Source organism: Astyanax mexicanus, chromosome 12 (assembly GCF_023375975.1).
Source record: "Astyanax mexicanus isolate ESR-SI-001 chromosome 12, AstMex3_surface, whole genome shotgun sequence".
Classification (NCBI taxonomy): Eukaryota; Metazoa; Chordata; class Actinopteri; order Characiformes; family Acestrorhamphidae; genus Astyanax; species Astyanax mexicanus.
In genome coordinates this window covers 30,394,832-30,417,597 of record NC_064419.1, presented here as the reverse complement: position 1 = coordinate 30,417,597, position 22,766 = coordinate 30,394,832, and the positions used below count along the sequence as shown (strand labels likewise).

At 37.8% G+C, this 22,766-nt stretch overlaps 1 protein-coding gene across 5 annotated transcripts in view; it reads right to left on the bottom strand.

Moving 5' to 3' along the window:
* ogdha (oxoglutarate dehydrogenase a) overlaps positions 1-22,766 on the bottom strand; it is a 39,701-nt gene extending 16,935 nt beyond the window's left edge. The window contains exons 1-6 of one of the 5 annotated variants that reach the window (XM_049486007.1): positions 22,655-22,766; positions 19,240-19,672; positions 12,803-12,991; positions 10,428-10,530; positions 3,552-3,596; positions 1,805-1,855 (exon numbers count right to left, since the gene is read on the bottom strand). In XM_049486007.1, coding sequence (XP_049341964.1) covers positions 1,805-1,855; positions 3,552-3,596; positions 10,428-10,530; positions 12,803-12,991; positions 19,240-19,464 — 613 coding nt within the window. In that variant the 5' untranslated portion in view covers positions 19,465-19,672; positions 22,655-22,766. Of the gene's footprint in view, positions 1-1,804; positions 1,856-3,551; positions 3,597-10,427; positions 10,531-10,859; positions 12,783-12,802; positions 12,992-19,239; positions 19,673-22,654 lie in introns of those variants that run through there. The other 4 variants (XM_022670501.2, XM_022670503.2, XM_022670502.2 and 1 more) reach the window with 4 other exon arrangements.

Genomic DNA, 22,766 nt, shown 5'->3' with positions numbered 1-22,766 from the left:
TTTTCTCTCACTGACTTATTTTCTGGACAGGTCTTTTGCCACTTTACACATATCTGAACAAAGATAAAATAGTTCTCTGTTGCAGCAGCTGAGCTTTATGGTCAAGATATGAGGGGAAAAAACGTGTTGTCTTCTTTTTTTTCTCACTGACTAATTTTCTGGACAGTTCTTTGGCCACCTCAAGGTTCTAAGCCAGGAACATAAGCGTGTCAATGTGCCCACGACGTTCCCTGACTGTCAGATGTGTATGCCAAATAATTACATCTTTTGTTTTGTGTGTGTAGTTTTTCTACAAGCTGAGGACCGTCCACAAAATTGTTCATATTAGCAGCTATGCTACGCGTTCTCTTTTGACTGAGAGGAGAGGCCAGCGCTGGAGTGCTGCGCGCGCACACCGCCCCCTTGTGGCACTTTTGAAATACCGCTCTTATTTTAAAACAGCACCAGTACTAAATGAATGGGGTTTTGTACCTGTTTTTAATCACACAATATCGAGATACTTTTTTAGTATTGATATATCGTCCAGTGCTAATTCAGACATGTGTTTTTTTTAAATATAGTTTAATAAGGAATTAAAACTTTTAGGAAACATAAATATACCTTTAAGAAAAGCAAAAATTAGGGCTGTGTATTGGCACAACCTTGCCAATATGATATGAACCAAGAAAAAGGGCTTATGATTTACTAAATTATATCCTGATATATTGCGCTATTCTAAGCAAGGTGATATATTGCGAATATTTTTAATCAACTTTTTTTTTTTTGTCACAGAACAAAAAGCAGATATAGTACTGTTTTTAAAAGAAAAGTTAACTTTTTATGCAATTATAACAGTGGGCTCTAACAACAGAGTACAACACTGCTATCTGGTATGCTGTTTAGGGGTGGGCAATATGGACCTAAAATAATATCATGATATTGCATGTCATTTTTGCAATAACAATACTCTTGGCATACTACTGAAAAAATATATATATTATTGAATACAATAGAATATGGCACACCCCTAATTTAGATATTAAAAAATATTTTTTTTTATCAGATATGTAAGACAATGAACCAGAATGCCTAAATACTAATAATGCTCTCCATATTTCTCCATATATCCAAGTATATGAATGATATTGGACAGATATAATCTGTCTCTAGTAGATTTATTATAGGAAATGAGAACAGTGTGAATTTTTCTTTTTTGCTGAAAACAGGGTATAATATTTTTTGAATATCTTAAACATGTTGGTGATATTATTGCATACGATACGATATGGCACCCCCCTAATGCTGGTATGTAGTATTCAGCTTGCAGCTTTGTAATGATTTTGTATGAGTAATTTTATTTATTTAGTCTGTAACTGATTTACTTAAATTTTGAAAAGAAATTTTTTTGATGGTACTGTACCCTCCAGTTCGAATACCAAATCCCAACAACTCATGCTAAAGAATATTTTCTGAGCTATCTGATCAGCTGATCAGGTTGTGTAAGACTAGAAAACTAACATAGAACTAGAAGAAAATGTGCCTTGAGAGGGTGTGTATAAAAGAGAGCACGAAAGCGGAAGAACAGACTGACAGGGTCATTCACACCCCAACACAGAGTTCTAAAGGCAAACAAAAGGCCAACATATATGCCAAGTCAGGAACCAGCACTGAGCATTTACGGTCCAGGCAGATCGAGACGTCCGTCTGTGTTGTTAAGCTTTTGAAACACTGTTAATGAGCAGTTCCTCCAAACCAGGCACTGATTAAACCACAGTGCGTTTTAAGAACACACAGACTCGCTCTAGTTACAAGTGTATTAATTTACCCCTTTTTATGGCTTGAGAAATTTCAGTAAAGTGAGATTTGCAGTCAGACTCTGCAAAGCAAAGCAAAAAAGAGGAGAGTAAACACATGAAACACAGAAGAATTAGTCATTCATTCTTTTGCAGCAGTGAGTTTTGCTACTTTACAAGATTTTTAAGACTTTTAATTCTGGTTTAAAAATCTGACCACAAACAAATGAGAGTAAATCAGGGTTTAGTTGTTAGCCAGAAAACAAAAGCACCCTACAAATCTTTATTAATTTAAAGGGACATGTGATCTTATGTTTATCTTAGGGGACTGTTTCAGAGACAGGGATTAAACCTAGTCCTTGACCACACATCATTTAGAATGCAGATTATTTATTAAAAGAAAAATATAGTCAACAACTAAGGCCCCATGCACACAAATCTGGATATTTTTAAAAACAGCGTTTTTTGTCTACATTTTAAAAAATATCTTCATCCACACGGAAACGCCATACCACTTAAAAATGCTGAAATGAATATGAGATTCTCTAGACATTCAGAAGTTTTCTTGTTCCACTCCTCAGTAACAACTACTTAATTTTAAACCAGGTGCTCATTCCAGGCCTGGTCCAGAATATCTGTTCATGGTAAAGTTTGTACCTCCAGACAGGAGGATCAGAAAAAACTGCACACAGCGTATTTTGGTGCCTCTGTTGTAGTAGATTATGTGAGAGTAACATTAAATTAAGGTGTAAACATGTTATTAATCCAAAAATCAGAGAGAGAACAGAACCAATCCAGGTCATGTCCATGTTTCAGGCTCATTCTGAACAGGCTAAGGTAATGTAAATAAAAAGCACACAGGCGCAGAATCGCTGTGTGTAGTCAGCGTTTTCAGAAAGCTTTGTTTTCCCCATCCACGCGGCTCTGCTGATAGCGGAGTTTTAAAAAATCTCCACCTTGAAAGGTGTTTTTGAAAAGCACCGTTTTCATGTGCATGGAAGGCCAAAACCAAGACAAAAATCTCTTCTTTTTTTTTTTAAATATCCGGATTTGTGTAACGAGGCCTGAGCTTAATCCCAGTCAAGGAAACAGACCCATAATGTAATAAGTTGAGAAAATTAAAACGACTTTTAATTTGAAAAAACAAAAACAAAAAAACAAACAAACAAAAAAAAACACATGATGGTCTCCAATCATCATCTTCAGAGATATCAACTGAAATTTATAAGATACAAAGAAACACACAACATCACGAGCTGAGCTTTAAATGAAGACTTGGCTCAGCAGCACACCAGTGGCCACTACACTAAAGCTCCATTTGCAAACAACAAGGAAAAGCAGCAAATCACAGGCACTAAATCAAGGGTCTACAGAGTTGTGCTTATAATCATATAGACTGTCCTCGGGAATCAAAGCCAGCATACTAACACTCACCAGGGATGCTAAAAAGACTCATTTCAATCAGGTAAGGTGAAAACATTTAGTGAGCATACACATGTACAACTTTCAGCTTCTGTTTAGTCAGAATCTGATATTTTCCAGGCGCTCTGGACTGTGTGTTGTAGAAGTTTCACACTGAAGTGAACATGTTCAGCTCACAGAGATGTTTCCACCTTACAAGCAAATCAAAGGGGCACAACATATGCAAGGGCAGCTGACTAACTGAAACCTACTTCCAAAAAACAACTACATCCCAGAAAAGCAAAAAAAGTAAGAGAGCGATAGAAAGTGAGAGGGGGGAGATCGACAGACACAGTGCTGCCTGTTCTTGAAGCCTACCTCCAACCGTTAGAACACTCAGACGCTCCTTAAAATGTGTGAGGTCTGCAGAAGCAGTAACAGGGAAGAAAGATCCGGAAGAGGTTAGAGAAGTACATCATATGAGACACCTAAACTTCATATTGCCAGGTATGTACAGTCATGTAAAAATTGAGGACTCCACATAAAAAACCTTTGCTTTGAACATATTTAAATTTGAACAATACTGAGAGCCGAAGAGTCATAACTAATATACAACTGAGAAAAATACATCTAAAAATTATTTATAAAACAATTTACAGAATTCACAATTTATCAGCTGCAGATGATCAGAATTTGGTGACCATATTTTTCACACTATAGGGCGCACTTAAACTCCTTTCATTTTTCCAAAAATCGTCAGTGCACGTTTTAATACGTTGAGCCTTATGTATGAATTTTACCAGTCAGGTTGTAAGGAGCTGTAAAGCCACTCCACTAAAGTACAAAGTAATAAAGTTTTATTCAAAAAATTCAGTTTAATTTTAATGTCTCCAGAACTGGAACTGGTGTCCAATAATCTTAAAATATCATTATAGGACCTAGAGGCAGCTCCTGAGTTACTATATTAAAGTATCAGAGCATCTGCATATATATATATTTTTTAAATATAGATTTCTTATTTATATTTCCACAATCTCTCAATAATGTTCAAATAAAGATCAAATGTCCCTATGTTTGTATTTATTAAAGATTTTCATGAGGTGTCCTAATTTTTTCACACGATCTGGTACCACAGGCACTGATGAACATCAACTCATTATAAAATACGGATAAAGCACTCTACAGCCAAATAACAGCAAAAGCAATCCTGATTTTTGATTGATTAAGTGAGGGCAATGCCTCAGTCTTCCTGGCTAATGGCTACAACTGTAACCACACCCGATTTCTACAAATCACACCAGGCACCACATCACAAAGCAAAGCTCGCCAAAAGGCCCACAAAAGAAAAACACAAGCTACAACCAAAACACAAATCAAGGCCTTAAGCCCTGCCATAGCATAGCACCCATTACAGCTAACATGACTGTGCAAGATAGAGCTCTTATTTAAACACAAAACACAGCTGCTAATGCTAGTTTTCTCCAAAGCCCAGAACTGCCTCTCTGTGGAATAAACTGGTGAAAAAACAAAATCAGATATTTTAGATGTTCTAAAAGTTGCCTCCTTTGTTTTGCTCTGCAGATTTAAAGCACCACACACACTCCTCAAAATGTGTGGAAATGAATCTTCCTCTCTGTGCTTTTGCCAGATGTCAGTGCATGGGCATAGCTAATTTTAATATACTATCAACAAGATTCGACTGATTGTTTGGGATTTTTTATTTTGGGTTTTGAATAGGGCTGTCAACGTTAAAGCGTTAACGCACGCGATTAATTTGAAAGAATGTACACATTATTATTTCTTTAATACAATTAATTACGCCACCAAGTCTGACCCCACCTTCTGCCGTAATCTGCACCGTACAAGGTGGGAACTTTTTTTTTTTCCTGGAGGGTTCGCTTTTGGTGAGAACGTGATATGGTCTGGAGCTGACCTAGCTAACAAACATACTTCTAATTGAGGTAAACTGCTGATAAGGTGCAGTTTAATCTGATATGATAGCCAGATAACATACTGCTATGAACGAATGCTTCATGCTGTTTACACACTAAGAGCGCGGTTTGTGCGGTGTTATCAGCGTAGCTACGCATGTGCCCGCGTGCTTGGCACCCATTGAAAACACCAGTTTGGTCTTTTTAAAATCCAGACCATAGAAGCAAACTACAGGTTAAAAAACACGTTTATACACAGCAAATTAAGTTCTAATTCAGAAAACCTTATTAACAATAAGGGAAAAAAAGTTCCTCTATCAAATGTATCATGCATTCTTTATTTCAGTGCCCCACACTTGCTTTAACTCCCCTCAAACATACAAGTATATACTAGTACTTTAATTGACACCACAAATAACAATATATTTGCATTTAACATTTCTTCCATTCATTCTTTTGTTTACATTTAAATATCCAATATTAAAAACCTGCGTCTTAAGAACAAATGTGATTATAATTGCAGTTAACCACAGAACATTTTTATGATTAATCAGATTCAATTTTTTAATCGATTGACACCACTAGTTTTGAATAATGTTTTTTTTATTCAATAACATTAGCCAAAATAAATATTATAAATGCCCATATTTCAAATAAATTATTATATATAAAATACATATACATATGTAATATTCTATGATATTGTAGTAGTATATTAACAAATTCTATGTCCATTGCACTGACATCTGGCAAAAGCACAACCAAGATTTTAAAGTGTCAAAAAAAAAAAAAAAAACACAATGAAGTAAGTCTATTACAGATTTCTAAACATCTTCATACAGTCTGGGAAGAGTGTGTGATAAGCAACATTTAAACACCAAAAAAACATGCAAACAAGGTTGTTCACCAATCTGTTCACCACATGCTGCCTGGGTCTCCACACTGGGTGTACCCATACTCGTTAAACTGTCGTTCCCTGCTAAATGTAGGAAGCACTGCCCACACAAACACACTCCGACACAGCCGAGCTAAAATCCCTTTCCTGCCCACATGCCCTATATGCAAAAACAGGCTCTGCCAAATGAACAAAAGGGCATCTGCTATGGACGCAGATTGAAGGCTTGTACTGCAGAAGAACGGGACTACACACAAAATAAATTAAAGAAATTCATATTCAAAAGTATCAATTATAATTATATTGTCCATGTTTTGCAAAAACCTTGCATCTCCAAAATGGTGGTAACTTTACAGGAAAACAAAAAACCTTCTGAACTTTTAATGGAAATGAATATGTATTACAAGTATTTTTGTAGCTTTCCTATTGGTCCATTTATCCTAACCATTTGTTTTACACTATGTCAAAGTGAAAAACAGCTAAAATGGAGACACAAGGTTTTTGCATAACAGCAATGAAATTAAATGTATACTCAACGTTAGCTTAAGGTTTAGGAGGTTTCAATTTCCACTGGAAGATCACATCTACAGGTGCTGGTCAACGAATTTGAATAATTTGAAATAGTGCAATCATGAAATTCTTTGAATGCATTTTTTGTGCAGAAAGCAAATCAGGTGTTCACCGCACCTGTCCTACTCGTTAGACTAATCACAGAACTCGTTACCTGGAAAAAAATTTGCTCAGCTGAGCTTTCCAAAAGGCCCATTTAGGCCATTTAACTGTGACACTGCTGTTTTATTGAATTAGAATAATGGAGAAACCGTTTCATTGAATTAGAATAAATGCTCGAATTTTTGTTTTCTGTGAAGAGTGTTCACTGTGCAGTATAAAGTCAGGGTTGAGTAGAATTTGTAAGTTGTAAAATCAATCATGGGTAAGCAGCGCGACCTCTCAACTGGAACAGTGGCTCAAATTCAAGCCCTTCGCCAACAAGGCTTGACCCAAACTAAAATTGCTGAGCAGCTCGGCATCAGCCAGTCTTCCGTCTGCAAAGCTCTCAAGAAAAACTGCAGCAAGCGCACCAACTGTTCCGGCGTCCGAAAAACTTCTGCTCGCGACAACAAGCAGCTGAGAAAGATCGCAGTCAGCAACCGGTTCAAGTCCACTTCCGAGCTCACCGACTTGTGGAACAAGCAGACCGGCGCTGACATCTCCAGATCAACCATTTACCGTCGTCTGCGCGAACTCGGCTTCAAATCTCGCGTTCCAGCAGTAAAACCGATGCTGAACAAGAAACAAATGGAGAAACGGCTGAAGTGGGCCAAAGAACACGGCGAGTGGACTGCTGAAGACTGGCAGAAAGTGGTCTTCAGTGACGAATCACGCTTCTGCATCTCCTTCGGTGACCAAGGTCCTCGTGTCTGGCGTCGTGGCGGCGAAACCTACAACCAGGAGTGCGTGAAAAGATCCGTCAAGTTTCCCCAGAGCGTTATGGTCTGGGGATGCATGTCCGCTCGAGGTGTAGGGAAACTCTGCTTCCTCAAGAAGACTGTCAATGCTGCCGTATATCAAGATGTTCCGGCTCATGCGACAAAGTCGACCAAAGATTGGTTCACTAAAAAACAGCTTGAAGTTTTGGCATGGCCGGCCAACTCGCCTGACCTCAATGTCATTGAAAACCTTTGGGCCATCGTCAAGCGGAAAATTTGCGACAGAAAGCCTACTATGCTGGACCAACTGAAGCAGAACATCGCCACTGCCTGGGAAGCTGTGAGTGAGGAAACTTGCGACAAGCTGGTCAAATCGATGCCGCGGAGACTTCAGGCAGTCATACAAGCCAAGGGGGCAGCCACAAAATACTGAGAAAGTGATGATTGTAATTATAATAAAAATTATTCTAATTCAATGAAACGGTTTCTCCATTATTCTAATTCAATAAAACAACAGTGTCACAGTTAAATGGCCTAAATGGGCCTTTTGGAAAGCTCAGCTGAGCAATTTTTTTTCCAGGTAACGAGTTCTGTGATTAGTCTAACGAGTAGGACAGGTGCGGTGAACACCTGATTTGCTTTCTGCACAAAAAATGCATTCAAAGAATTTCATGATTGCACTATTTCAAATTATTCTAATTCGTTGACCAGCACCTGTACTTACTTAGTTGTATATATTTTGAACAAAAACTTTATGGATTAATAATTTTAAAACAACGTTTTAGCTGATATTAGAATCAAGTTAGAAAATTAGCAAATAATTATTTGTAAGTGCATTTATGCCCCATTTAAATGCTACTCTTTAATAACTCTCAGGCTGTTATTATACACATGTATAAATGTCAATGTTTTAATTAAAAACTGAACCTTTAAATATTTAATTTACATTACAAATGTAAATTTGTACTGAATATTCTTTAAATATAAGGAGTGTATCAAGAGTTCACAGTTATAATGTTTTTATATTTATAACAAAAAAATGTGTAAAAATGTAATAAAATTGACTTTTTTTAGCAAACGGGTCAAAATCTGGCAGATGTGTGTGAAGAGTAAAGGACAATCAACAAAAAAAACCCTAGTTAGTGCAGCTCTACTAAATGTAGTAAATATCCCTTGGTTTATCAGATTATTTAGGTTGTGGGTTTAATCAGAGTGAGTATCAGTAGACAAACTCTAAAAGAGTGTTAATTTCAAAAGTGCAGATCACAGTTAGTACATCTAGCAAGCACAGGTCAGTTCTGGAAAGGATGTCAGATTTAAACAGGATTTGCCAGTCAGTCACATTTAATCTGTAATAAGACCAAGTCAAACTAATTCAGCTTTAGGAGGACATGTCTGAGAACTTCTTCCAGGCATTAAACTGCTGACATACCAATTTTGGATATATCAATCCTATGCTAAAATACTAAAGAAAGCGAGCTACCCTTTATCTATGGTATAAGACTCTGTAACATTAACCTATCCAGCACCACCCCACACACTTCTACTATACAGAAAGTCTTCTCTTAGGTTAACGGAAAGGAAAGAACAGCTTATCTCGACGCAGTTAGGAGAAAGAATCTGTGCAGGCCAAGTTTCAAAGACCAAAAAGCTGAACATCGTGAAGGGCTCGAATCTGGCAAGAGACAGTGCGAGCGAAAGCAGCCGTCTAGAGAAGAAGGCCAAGCTTGGCAGATCCTCAAAAGCAAAAGTGCTTCATAATAGAGCCTTGGCATTGTAACCTTCACCCAGAAGTCAGTGTCTGTTAGTTTAGGGCTAGAAATCCAGGATGACTGGTGTTCATGAATGTGTCATACTCTCAATTACAATCAGGCCTAAAATAGGTTAGCACTAGGACCTAACTGATATCATTAAGATTAAGAAAGAAAGGCTGACATTTGAGAACTGAATCATATTTGACAACAAGTGTCACAGCACCAGGTTAATTAACAGGATTTGAAACATAAAAAGAAACATAAAAAGTGCAGCAGAAGCTTATTAAAAAACACTGTTTACAACCCATAGCGCAATGTAATCTCCGGGCACTGCCATCACTGTACAGATCATGACTTAACTTTTAAATGGCGGCACCCGGAGGTTACGCTACGGGTTGTAAACAGTGGATTTTAATACGCTTCTTGTGCACTTTTAAAGTTATTAATGCCTCATTTAAAATGTAAGGGCTCTCCAGATTCTACCAATGAGGTGTGGAGCTAATTTGAGCCTGGATAACGGTATAAACTACTTATCTGCAGGGGCAATAATATGCCCTGTATTATCCATTCTGAAGCCTGTTTTGACAAACTTGACCTAATTGCTGGATTTTGGAAAGCTGCGGGAGAACTGAGGAGGGCTCTTCAACGAAGTTTAGTACCCTTTATCATGTTTTACTACACAAAAAGTCAATTTTAAACCAGAGTTCTCCTTGAATGCCATTAAACGAGATTCTTTCCAACCCACAGCTGTGGTAAAAGAAAAATTTAAGTCTGCCGTGTGGAATTACTGTACAATTAAACATTGAAACCTTACATAATGTGTGCTATTCTAGGGCTTTGACTATTATTTGGTCAGCTTTTTATCCAGACGTCCATTGTGCATTTTCTGCAGTTTTTGCTTGTGCTAGCAAATCTATGAGGGAAAATAAATCCAAACATCTTTAATCTGGCAATTCGGACAGAAAGGAGACTATGATAGAAACGCTTTACAGACTTTATCTCAGTGGCTGCATGGCTATGGTGTTTTGTTTTGTTTTTTTGCACAATTTTAAATTTTGAAATAACCCAGATTTTTTTTTTTATCAGTCAGGCCCTAGTTAATACGTAATAAAACTCTCAATGGAGATGTAACAAAAGCAGCAGGACTCCCAGCCATCCTGGCATGCTGTTTCACACCCAGCTCTCAGCACTCGCTGAGAGGTCAGTAAACTTTGGAGGTTCAGTGGTCGTTCTTAACTTCTCACCAAGTTTATCCGAAGACGTTATAATGTCGGTGGGGACTGATGAGTCCAGATCAGCATCCATGATCCCCAGAGGGTCCAGCTGAGCGACATGGTGACCCCGGATCTACAGGAGACAGGCGCTCCCCGACAAACGAGGGGGACAACGTAAAACCACCCACAAGGGAAAAAAGGGAGGGGTGGGTGACGCAGTGAAGAGTTGAAGCAGGAGATGGAGCAGATGAAGGAAGTGTGATTGAGGATAGAGTATAAAAGTATTGGGAGGTGAAAGAAAGGTGGTGTTGAAGAACACAGAAGAGGAAAGTGAGAGAGAGAAAGAGTAGGTGTAAGAAAGAGGGAGATAAGAGGGAAGGGAGGGGGAAGTGACAATAACACAAAACAGCCTCATTAATGGTGTTCTGCTGAGCTGTGGGGAACAGAAAACACATTTCTCACCAACATGCTGGTACCCAGTAGCTACTGGGGCCTCGTCAAAATTTACACAACTGATGCCCAGTGGGTCGAGGTTGGCATTATGATGCCCCATGACCTGGAAACAAGGCAACAGCAGTCACAAGACAGGAGGAGGAGGCCATTACAGACAGACACTTACCATGCAGATTTAGGTAAATCCAGAAATACCTGAAATTTCCTTCTGAGAAATAAATCTACTATGGTTAAAACTAAACTTGTAGGTTTGGGTTTTATAACCATCATATTTTTCGCAATGTAAGGCACCCTTAAAATCCTTTAATTTATCTGTTTTGCCATTCAGAGGTGCGTATTATCGGCCTGTAGCCTACTGCTAACCCTGGCTAGCGCTGCTGGAGCAACATTAGCATTACTCGCTAACCAAACTGAGCACTAGCTAGCTCTTTTGCCATTCAGAGGTGAGTATATAGGACTGTAGCCTTCATGTTTACCGTGTTAAAGCTATAAGGGACACACTGCTGGCTTACATTGCCTGGGTTACCGGAACACTCAGGGTTCCTCAGTGTAGCGCTGTCTGGCTAGCCTTAGAGGAAATCTGGAAATCTAAGCTTACTGTAGATAAACGATAGCACTTTACTCACCCAAAAAAACAGAATTCAGGAGAGAAATCTGTGTAGATTAACTTCCAGTGCTCATCTGACTTTGTTGTGCGCATTATGATCTGGTGCGCCTTGTATACGAAAATAGACCAGAAAACGTTTATTGATAGTGCTCCTTATAACGCGGTGCGCCTTAAAAGTGCGAAAAATACGGTAACTGTTTTTCCAACTGAATATCCTACTGTTCAAAAACTTGGAATTACTAATCATATTAACAAATAATTTACATATAATACTCGCAGAAAGACAGTTTATGTAATTCTACAATTCAGTTCAGTTTACTTTATGTCTTAATCAGTATCATTAAGATTTAGGACCTAAAAGTTATTCAATAATATATAATCAACTACTGATTTACTGGCATTATTTTATTGAGATCTGATTTTCTTTTGAAATATGTCATTCTGGAAAGTAACTTTTTTCTAGATGCTCTAAATTTCAACTTTTTTCATTTCACTATTATTAACAGCTATGTTGAATGTTTTTTTTATGTATGCATGTTATAGATTTCCATTCTATTAATAAATTCATTTTTATAAATGTTACATGTTCCATTTATCTGCAACCAATTTCATTCATTTTATTATTAACAGATTCCTAACAAATTCCAAAGTTTTGAACAGTAGCTTTGAAGATATTTTGTAAATAGAAAAGCTGGAAAGTATATGTATATGTCTTACCTGATCAGAGTTTAAGATGAGGAACACATTTACGGCAATGATACGAGGATATGATCAAAACTTTTAACTGTGTGTGTATTATACAATGTACAGGATATAAACATACAATAAGTCGTAACATATTAAATATCACATAAGAACTAATTACATGCACTAGTTGAGCTCAGTTTAGCTTAGCATCTTTCTAGGATTAATATTTACTATAAAATAAATTACTAGAAACCTCTATATTAAGTCAGGGTATTGATAGCTTTATATTAAAATCTATTAAGTTAAACTGTGTTTCAACAAATGCACTGTTATTTATCATGTAGCAAACATACTCAAACTAGTGAGCTATGACAAATAGTAGCTTTTAAAATCTTTTAAAGAGGCCATAATAGAGGCAGTCTCCATAAGGTACCAAATAACATGCTCCTACCTTTGGCAAAACATGCCACCCCACACTAGATTATATCAGTGACATTCATTTCACAGCTATGACATTACGGACCTTTCAGCATGCATCCTGTCAAGAACAGCCAATTATGGCTTGTGTGGATGAAGCTTGATAATGCAAACGCCTAATGTAAAAAATGGTAAAATTAAACTGGTGCTCTTGTTTTTAGCACTGGTAAACTGGACTTGCCTGGTAGGCCCTGATAAGGGACTGTACAGCCAGATGGTCCTCCACCAGTTTCTCCACATTGGGTTGAGCCCCAACCAGAGACTGGGCCTGGGTCAGTTCGGCCAGGCTCACCCCCAGCGGAGGCGGACTCTGGTAGGCAGTGCCTGGAGGAGCCCCAGCATTAGCATTCCTGAAGAAAATGTCCCAAGACTAAAGAAGAGGGAGGAAAAATATATCAATTTTAGTGTTTTAATAACTTTTTACAAAACCTCTCATTGTCAGTACTTTGTAATTTTAACAGACATTTTGAAACTGAAGAAAGTTCACAATTTAAAATTCCCAATTTAGATGGCTATGGACATGGCTGAGTATTGAAATTCAATACCAAAAAGGCACCGAAATGTCTATGTTCTACTTGAGTACCGAAAGGTCTAAAGTAATTTGATGCCTGTTTTCGATATTTTGCATGAAATGCGCATAAAGGCGCCAAATGTGGAGAGTACGTATAGTGTGGTAAAAACAACCGCTAGGGCAAACACAGAAACATGGGTGATACAGCTGTTGCTCACTTTGTCTCTCTCTCTCTCCAGCTCATTAGCATTCCGTCTCTTGCTCACTCGCTCCATCTCTCGCACAAATTATGCTTCTAGCTTTATCTGTATAAACATTAAGTGCCTTTGCTGGCTTGTCTTTCCCTTCTCTTGTTTGTACAAGACAATGATATCTTTTCTGAATTTGGACAATTCTCTAACACCTGATACTATTAATAAAGCTCTTGATTTGCCATCTGACTTGCATTTTTCTAATAAATCTAATTTGCAATGAGTGGTGAATAGTTTTGATGGCAACTATCCTACTAACCTATTCTACATCAATTACAAAAGGAAGAATGTAGACTACATAAACAATCCACGTCTGTCTGTTAAGTACATCTGTGGAATGTTCGTATAAGGCAACCTTTAAGGTGTATTAACTTGTTTTTAATTGCAAACCTTTACAGACTGCTAACAAAAAAAAAACAATATCCCATTTTCTTAATAGTTAATACAATTGAAGCACAACTGTGTGTAACAGGACTCTTACAACAAATCCTGGAACTGCAAACACCACATGGCAAAGGTGTCACTTTGAGAAACTGGCAGCTGTAGTAATATTGAGGCCTACATGCATGGAGAACATTATCTGGCAGGGTATATGTCCCAGACAGTTTATTATTGGAACTATTAAGAAATCCTGGACCTGTGTCAGCCTAAGGCTGGAGTGAAGCCAGAGATATTTAGCCCATATTGTAGCCAATGAATGAAAATGTGTTACAAATCAGTTTGCGTCCAGGTTGAGAGATTTGGCTTAGATTTAAACAAGATTCAACACAAAGAGTAGATGACAATTTCAAGGAATAGTGGAATACTTTAAAAGTGAAACTATCTGCTTTACAATCAATCTGGGTTAAATAAATAATGGTAAACCAACTCTTTTAGTCCAACTCTGAGTCAACAAGCTAACCCTCTCTTATTAGAAACACAAGAGAAAGCTGGAAATATGTAGGCTAAAGTTCAGTACATTCTATTGCCTACTCTAAGATGTAACGAGGAAACTATGCAGGGCAGAATATTCCTTTCTCAAGCTGACAGCAGGATAAACCCTGAACATTAAACAAGCTCCAAACTTGTCTGTTTTTAGCTTAAAACAGAATAAACTATTGCTATTGATTCTACACTTTAAATAAAGTGAGAATCATTTACGTATGTCTGGCCACCTACATAAAAAAAATAAAATATAAGGAAACATAATAGTAAGCTTTACTAAGAGGTGTTATCAATGGTCTACACACTTTTCTGGTCCAACTTCAGAGCAAACATTTGACTGGTGCAGAAAAAAAGCCCTTTTTTATCCACATTCATTTTGTATGCAAGTCGGTTTCCAGGAGTCTCTTGTCTCGAGTGTGTCGACCTGTCTCTCTTTGATCTTGGCCAAAACTAATGAACTGAACACCAGAAGGAAACAAATTGCTAATATCATTAATAGAGTTGTGTACTGGCAAGAACTTGCCGATATGATACACATCACAATACAGGGTTAAGATTGTAAAACACTGCAATACTATAGGCAGACTGCAAAACATTTTTCTCAGTAATTTAAGTGATGTTTTTAAAACGATAATCAAATCTTCAGGTTTAAATGTTTTTCATTGAGATGCTTTCAAGCATCATTTCATGCTTTCATGCTGCACCATCCAGTTAAACAGGATCTTTACACTCTCTGTTATGAAATATACAGTTGGGTCTAGGCCTGTCACAATAATACTTTTTTGTGGACGATATATTGTCCCAGAAATTATTGCGATACACGATATTTTTGTAATTTTAAGACTATTAAAAATACCACTGATATAATGATAGGAGAATAGCATACAAAAGCAATTATACACTTTTAAAGACAACAAAATTTGAATTAATCATTTTTATAATTAGTTTTTAGGGAATTATATACTTATTTCTTCACCTACTTTAGTTCACACTGTGTGTATGTTATGGAGTCACAGTTATTGAAGCAAGACTGGCTAAAATAAAGTAGAAAAGTAGACGATATCACGATTATCAAAAATTATTGATCATTAATCATTTTTCGTACAATAAATAGATATTGCAATTATTGCGACAGGCCTAGTTGGGTCAGTGTTCTTTAAAATCTGACGATGCCCTCAATATGCTTATTGTTGATGCGGTAAGAACATCTATCACGATACAATAAATTATATCGCTTTACTGTCTAGATCTATACGCAACCAACTGAGACTTGCTAATATGGACTTCATCTTGGATTTAACAGGAAGGCTAATTGGTGTACTTCACAATACAAATCATAATTTTTGAACATAATTTTCATGGATGTTGTCATATTATTAAATTCCATATTATGTGCTTGACATTAAGGCAGACTGGCACCACAAATGTTATTTACCGGCCTTGGTGATCTAGTAGTTAATGTAGCTGGGTGTGGGACCTCATTCCTGACAGCCTCAGATTCACTCAAAAGAACAACGGGAACAGAGGAGTGGTCAGAGAAACCGGAGTGGGAGTAAGCTATCTGAACTGTTGCGGGGTTTGTTAAGGGGGGCTTCAGACCACTGTGAATCATAACGAATGACTCAGCTCTCAACTTCTATTTAAACACGGCCGACAAAACAGCTGGCTGTGGAGCACTGTGAGCTAGAGGCAGAAGATTTTTCCTTCTCCAATTTGTTGAAAATGTTAGCAATGCAGCAACCATATATGTTTAGGCTATAGCACCCAGTACTACAGTAATTTTGTGTCAAACACGTCAGAGACTCACACAAGCAAGTGTCAAATCTTACTTGTGAGCAAATTTGTGAGCATTTTCTCAGGCTGCATGATGCTAGTCGGTGTTTATAAGCTTTCATTACACGTTAGCTACACTAGCACAAAGCTAAACTTTAGACAACAAACATGTACTGCATGTCTATGTTTATTGTTAGGAAATAAATTTGTTCACTTCGGTGTCTCCCTGCTTACGGTAGCCGAATTAGCCAGCCTGCTATTGCTAATTTAACTCCTAGTTAAGTGCAGCTTCAAACAAATGCTAAGCCACAGCAGTTCTACACTGTTTAGCTCTGACTGGGTGTGCTACACTCAGCTCTCACCAGTATTATGTTACCAGACATAGTAATGCACTTTGCATTTTTACTGCTTCTGGCTGGTGAATTAGCAAATATTAGCATGCTAACAGCATCAAAAAGAACAACTTTGTGGACAACAAAGTCTTTTGGTACAGTCTCAGTCATATCCATTTTAAAAATGGTGAGTTTTCACCCTGCTGGGGGTCATGTTTAAAACATTTGGGCTTTGTGTTATTTAGATAAAGGCAATGTTATTAGAACTGCACAGAGTGCACAGTACAGCTAGTAGACCCACAGGACTAACAGAGGTAATGGTGTACTGCCTGTGTGTTCTGGGACGGGTACACTCCCGTGACTGCTCTAAAAATACCCAGCAGGGATATTAGCAATGTGACCCAACATATTACACACACATACACATACATACTGGTTTTCTAACAGAGACATATGGCCCATCTATTGTTTGATATACAACAGATATCAGTGGTCAAACAGCAGCTTATATTTTTAACAGGTCATTTAAACAAGTCTGGTGTCAAGGGGTGTCCTGTAAAGACTTAAAGTTACAAAAAATATTGCAAGGATGTTTAAAAACAGTAAACCTTACACAGCCTCTTGTTTTACAGCAATGCTAAATCCTAAAGTCCTTACTTTAGTCATTCCAAGATAAATATAGCTCTGGAAAAAAGGCCACTTCAGTTTCTGATTTTGCTATTTATAGGTTATTTATGTTTGAGAAAAATAAACATTGTTGTTTCTATAAACTACAAACAACATTTCTCCCAAATTCTAAAATAAAAATATTGTAATTTAGAATATTTATTTGCAGAAAATGAGAAATGACTGAAATAACAAAAAAAAGATGCAGAGCTTTTAGATCTGATTTTTAATCAGTTTTCATGCATCTTGGCATGTTCTTACACACTGCTTTAGGATAAATTTATTCCACGCCTGGTGCAAAACTTCAAGCAGTTCAGCTTGGTTTGATGGCTTGTGATCATCCATCTTCCTCTTGATTATATTCCAGAGCAATATTTGGCAAAATTATAGAAACTCATCATGTTTAAGTGGTATGTTATTTTTTTCCAGAGCTGTATGTCAAAATGAACATCCCAGCAGTAGAATAGAAGTGTACAACTAACTAAGTCACATGGTTTGTTGGCATATTTAGACTATTTATTTTATGCAAAAAAACGGTTCGGGATTCTGACAAAAAATTGTTTATTTTGTTTGGGTTTAATGTTGATGCTTATAAATGTTTTATTTTTTCGTCATTTACCAATGTAAAATACATTAGACACAGGTTACAGCAGAATTTTGCTTGATCTATTGCAGCTTAAAATTGTTTCACTGTTTCTTCGAGTTCCACTGACCGAAAGAGAGGGCGATTTGTGTGCATGAGTGGACGTGTCACTGCAGGCGTGAGCTAATGTACGTGCTAGCCATGAGTTTACATGTTAGCCTTGAGCTCACATGCTGTCTTGCTTCGCTTGAACCTAAGCTTATGTATACACATGTATGATGACATTGTTTGTTTCACCTAAACTTTAACAGGGCCAAAAAACTGGCTTACTTTAGCAATATTCAAAATATGGAACCAATGTCCTGCTACAGGTTATTCTTCTACTGTCATGACAAAACATTTAGGAAAATTCTCTGAAATAGCAACTTTACAAGTGAAAGACTTTTTTTAATTTACTTTGGTATTTACTTATGCAACTCCTGCAATGGTGTGGAACAATTTAATCTGTTCTTTGTCACAAAACTGCTACACTAACTAATGTCAGTGGTCTTTCTTAAAGTTTATAAGAATTAGTCCTTGAACACATTTTCTTTTGGGTTACCGACTGGTCTTTTACAGTAAAGACCAGAGTTTTGTTTCTTAACACTAAGGGAGGTTCCTACACTCTGACCTGTTTGATGGAAATTCTCTTGAATGAAACACCTAGTATATGTGTGTATATATGTATATATATATATATATATATATATATATATATATATATATATATATATATATATATATACATATATATTCTCCAGAATATAAATATACAGCTCTGGAAAAAAATAAGAGATCACCTAAAAATGATGCGTTTCTTTGATTTTACCACATTGAAAACCTCTGAATTATTATCAAGATCATCACAAGCCATCAAACCAAGATGAACCGCTCGAATTTTTGCACCAGGAGTGGCATAAAGTTATCCAAAAGCAGTGTGTAAAACTGTTGGAGGAGAACATGCCAAAATGCATAAAAACTGTTACTTAAAACCAGGGTAATTCCAACAAATATTGATTTCCGATCTCTTAAAACTTTATTAATGAGAACTTGTTTTTGATTTTTTTTGGAAAATGTTGTCCGTAGTTTATAAAATAAAACAACAATGTTCATTTTACTCAAACATATACCTATAAATAGCAAAACCAGAAAAACTGATTCAGAAACTGAAGTTGTCGCTTAATTTTGTCCAGAGATGTACATAATCCCTTATGATATTTACATGTTGCATACTTATAATCAATTAATCAAGATAAAAAGCATACCTTAGAATTGGGTTCTTTTATCTACTCCAAAGTAAAAGTTCAAATATTTAAATCTATTGTAGCTGCCACAAGTGTAAAACTGTAGTGATCACGGATCCAATAAAGCCATACTATAGGCCCATCATCACAGTCCTCCTTCTGTAATACTGGCTCTACCTTAACTGAATGAACATGACCGACTGAAATGAGAACAAAAGGGCAGAGTTTGCATTTCCTTAAGAAGAACCATTCATTTTATCTTGATAATTCCAGCTGCTTGTCTTCTTCCTCTTACCTTGTGCACACTCTTGGGGTTCTCCAACCAGGCGTAGTACATTTCCTCCACATAGTTCGAGCTCGTCCCATTCAGGAACGGCTCGGCAGCCACCGGTGCTGTATAGCGCCGGCTAGGCTGAAACGTCCTGAGTGTGGTCACAGGCCTCTGCTGTGATGGATTTTTAGCAGTCTGAGAGGCTGTGATTGGCCGAAGCCGCGCCGCACAAGTCCTTAAGCGGTGCATTGCAGTCCGAAAAAAAAAGAGCGTTACACTCTCAAACGCAGCAACGTGTGCTCCCGGGTTTCCCCACCAGCAGAGAGAAGGAGAGAAAGATGTCACACCCCCCTTCAACTCCCCAAAACGAAAGAGATGTCTCTGATGTCCCAGAGAAGGTATTTTTCCTTCTGTTGCAGACGGCAGTGGTCAACTGTCTGGACAGATTTTCACCAACCTGGAAAAGACACAAAAAGCTTTTAGAAACAGAACTATAAAAACAAGCAAATGTTACAATGAAATTAATGTTAGAATAAAGAAAAATCACTAGTCAACCAGTCAAGTCAACAAGTGAAGTGAACTGAAATAAAATAATAAAAATATAAACATTGATGATCTGGTTACAATGGCTCCTGTAGGCAAGCAGATATAACTGCCAGCAAGTGAACAGAGAGTTCTTAAAGTTGGTGTGATGAAAACAGGAAAAAAGGGCAACCGTCATGAACTGAGCCAAACCGTTATTGGTTCAGATAGCTGGGTCAGAACATTTAAAAATCTCGTCAAGTATTAAACTAGGTTAGTATTTAAAAGAGGTGTAACAGCTTTTCTAAAGGATATAATATACAGCTGGTTATGTAACTTTACTGGCACTCCCTGACTCATTAGTCCTGGTCACCTTAATCCCTGACTCAGCCCGTGAAGTTCAGTGGCTGAGTGACTTCTGAAGTACAGAGTGAGCTAAAGCTTTCCGGACTAGAAAGTCTCATGTGTATAAAGGTGGGGTCACTGGTACGGTGTCCTATTCTAGCTACCGCACTGTGCCAAAACATGCACACACTTTCTTGTAGAAGTTTATAGCTACATAATTATTTGAATCTATGTAACAATAACAAAGTTATACAGTCATTTCCATTTTAAATATTAGCTTCCGAATCATAGTGACAGTACACCGAATGCATTAGAGATAATGGCAACTGTTGCTGAGACTCTGGACGCAACACTGCTACTGCACTACGGAACTTTGGTGGAGCTGTACAATACTTCACTTAAGAAATGTTCCGTGTAGGTTGTTCCAAACAAACTACTGAGTGGTTTATTTGTGGTGAGAATGTGATCGGACCTCCAATCGACCCAACTATTAAACATTCCCCTAATGGTTGAGCTAAACTGCTGTTTAGGCAGAGTTTAACCAGATTTATTGCACAGATAAGTTTCTAAATAATTCCAATGCTGCCCCATGCTAATCTGTTTTCACACTGAACACGGTATATGTAACACTCGCAGTTGTGAACAAAAAAAAAAAAACAATTCTAACATAAGGTTGTTTTAACCCTGCAATAAATATATGTGCAGATTACATTACTAGTGTAAGTTGTTCGTATCACATTCTGAAAGCAGCAGTACATGAAAATTGGTATTTTTTCATTTCTGAGCTCCCCCTACAGGTTTAGAGTGGCACTACGTTTGTACGTTGTAACTTGCACATGATAATGCAACTAATAATATTACAGGTATTAAAGTTATTCCAACCAATGACCAAAAACAAACAAACCCAAATAATACTGAAAGTAATTATGATACTTTCTTCTATATATTATCACCCCTATGTTGGGAGAAGATGAGGCTTTAAAAGACATAACATGCAAGTTTAAAGGAACTTTTATCCCCCATGATGCTAAATCATATAACAAATATACAGTTCAGTCATAATATAATTACTGTACTGTTGTAAATATGTCTCTAACAGGTAGGTTGGGTAGGAAGTTAGCAAGGAGGTTGGTTTAAAGTGCAGAGTACAGATACAAAACAAATTAAGTTCTTATTTTCGGGTTAAACTGCATTTTGCTGAGCATGTTTAACTCCTGGACTGAATTACTGTTGCTCACACCTCTCACTGTAGAACAAATTCCCCAAAAATAAGAAGACCAGAGACTAGAAAACTCTGTTGCTAAACTAAAAGGTACAGTATGTACTAAGTTGTTCCTTCGCAGTTTTATGGCAGCTTTGACTCTAGTTCTGCTTGAGTTCTGTAGTTTGGGAGTTTTCGAGTAAGGAAGTCTAGCTAGGCTATTACTCGACCCACCTGTTTACGTTTGTTGAGTTGTGTTTATACAGTGGACCATCTGCTTTACCATTTAATGAACGACTCCATTAATTAACTCCTACCATCACATACCAAACCCGGTCTTTAGGCTATTTAACACGAGCAGTGTTTAGCTATATGTGAAAAAACACTTAATGAGAGTAAGCTTTTAGAACTTTTGAAAGACTGGGAGGTTTGAGAAGTTTAGCTAGACCTTCCTGAGAAACCCAAAACTGTACACTATCCTAACGCGTCATAAAGGCTTATAAATGCTTTGTCAACACTCAGGCTGGAGCAGGAATTTATGGAGGGGCTATTTTTCATAAACTGGCCGAGAACAGCGAAGCGGAATAAACACGAACTTCGCTCCACACCTTTGTTTTGACCTTGTGTGTTCGTTCCACATTTCTCCGCTCTCACCGCTAACTCACCCAGCCACCGGGCCTCGCCCACTGGAGCTGTTCCAGACACGCTGATTGGCTGTTACGTAGTAGCCCCGCCCTCGGAGCGGCTCTACGATCTCAGCGATTGACCTCCAGCCCTGTCAATCACCGTGTCCTTACTCCGAACATGGAAAACACTAGCAGCCCCGCTAGCTAAGCTAAGCTAACTCCCAATTCCACCTTTACAGGACAGTTTGGAAGCGTTTAAATGCTCCCAGCTGCGGAAACTTTGGCTATTGTTGGCGCATTTCTCTAATACACACCTAACAGTTATTATAAAACCGTGTTTAAAGCAAATAAACTCCACTGCGACATGAATAACTAGCTACTAACTGACCATGTGTAACTGAGCTGGGCAGCAGCTAGCTCTGATTTTGCGCGGTGAACTGAGGACCACACACACACATACATAACTACATAGACATACATACACAACTGCCCGTTAATGTTAAGCTAGCTCATACCTAATGTACGGATTAATAAATGTATAACCTTAACTCTATATATTGAGCATTCTCAGCTCACCCAGCTGTATAAGCTAGTTAAACACACCCGGCCGGTCGGTCAGTCGGTCTACAGGGCAGATCTGTGAACAGCGCACTGCAGGACTGCGCCTCCAACATCACCTTTACAACCCCGCATCTCCTCCCCTAAGCGAGCCTGTATTAAAAACATGCGACAGTAATACACTTACTCCTGCGAGCTCACACCGCGCTGTGAAGTTATTCGCAACCCCGGGCTGCAGCTGCCCCCTCCGCCGTTCTCCTGCCCCTCTGCTCGGATGGAAATGACAGCAGCGCGCGCCG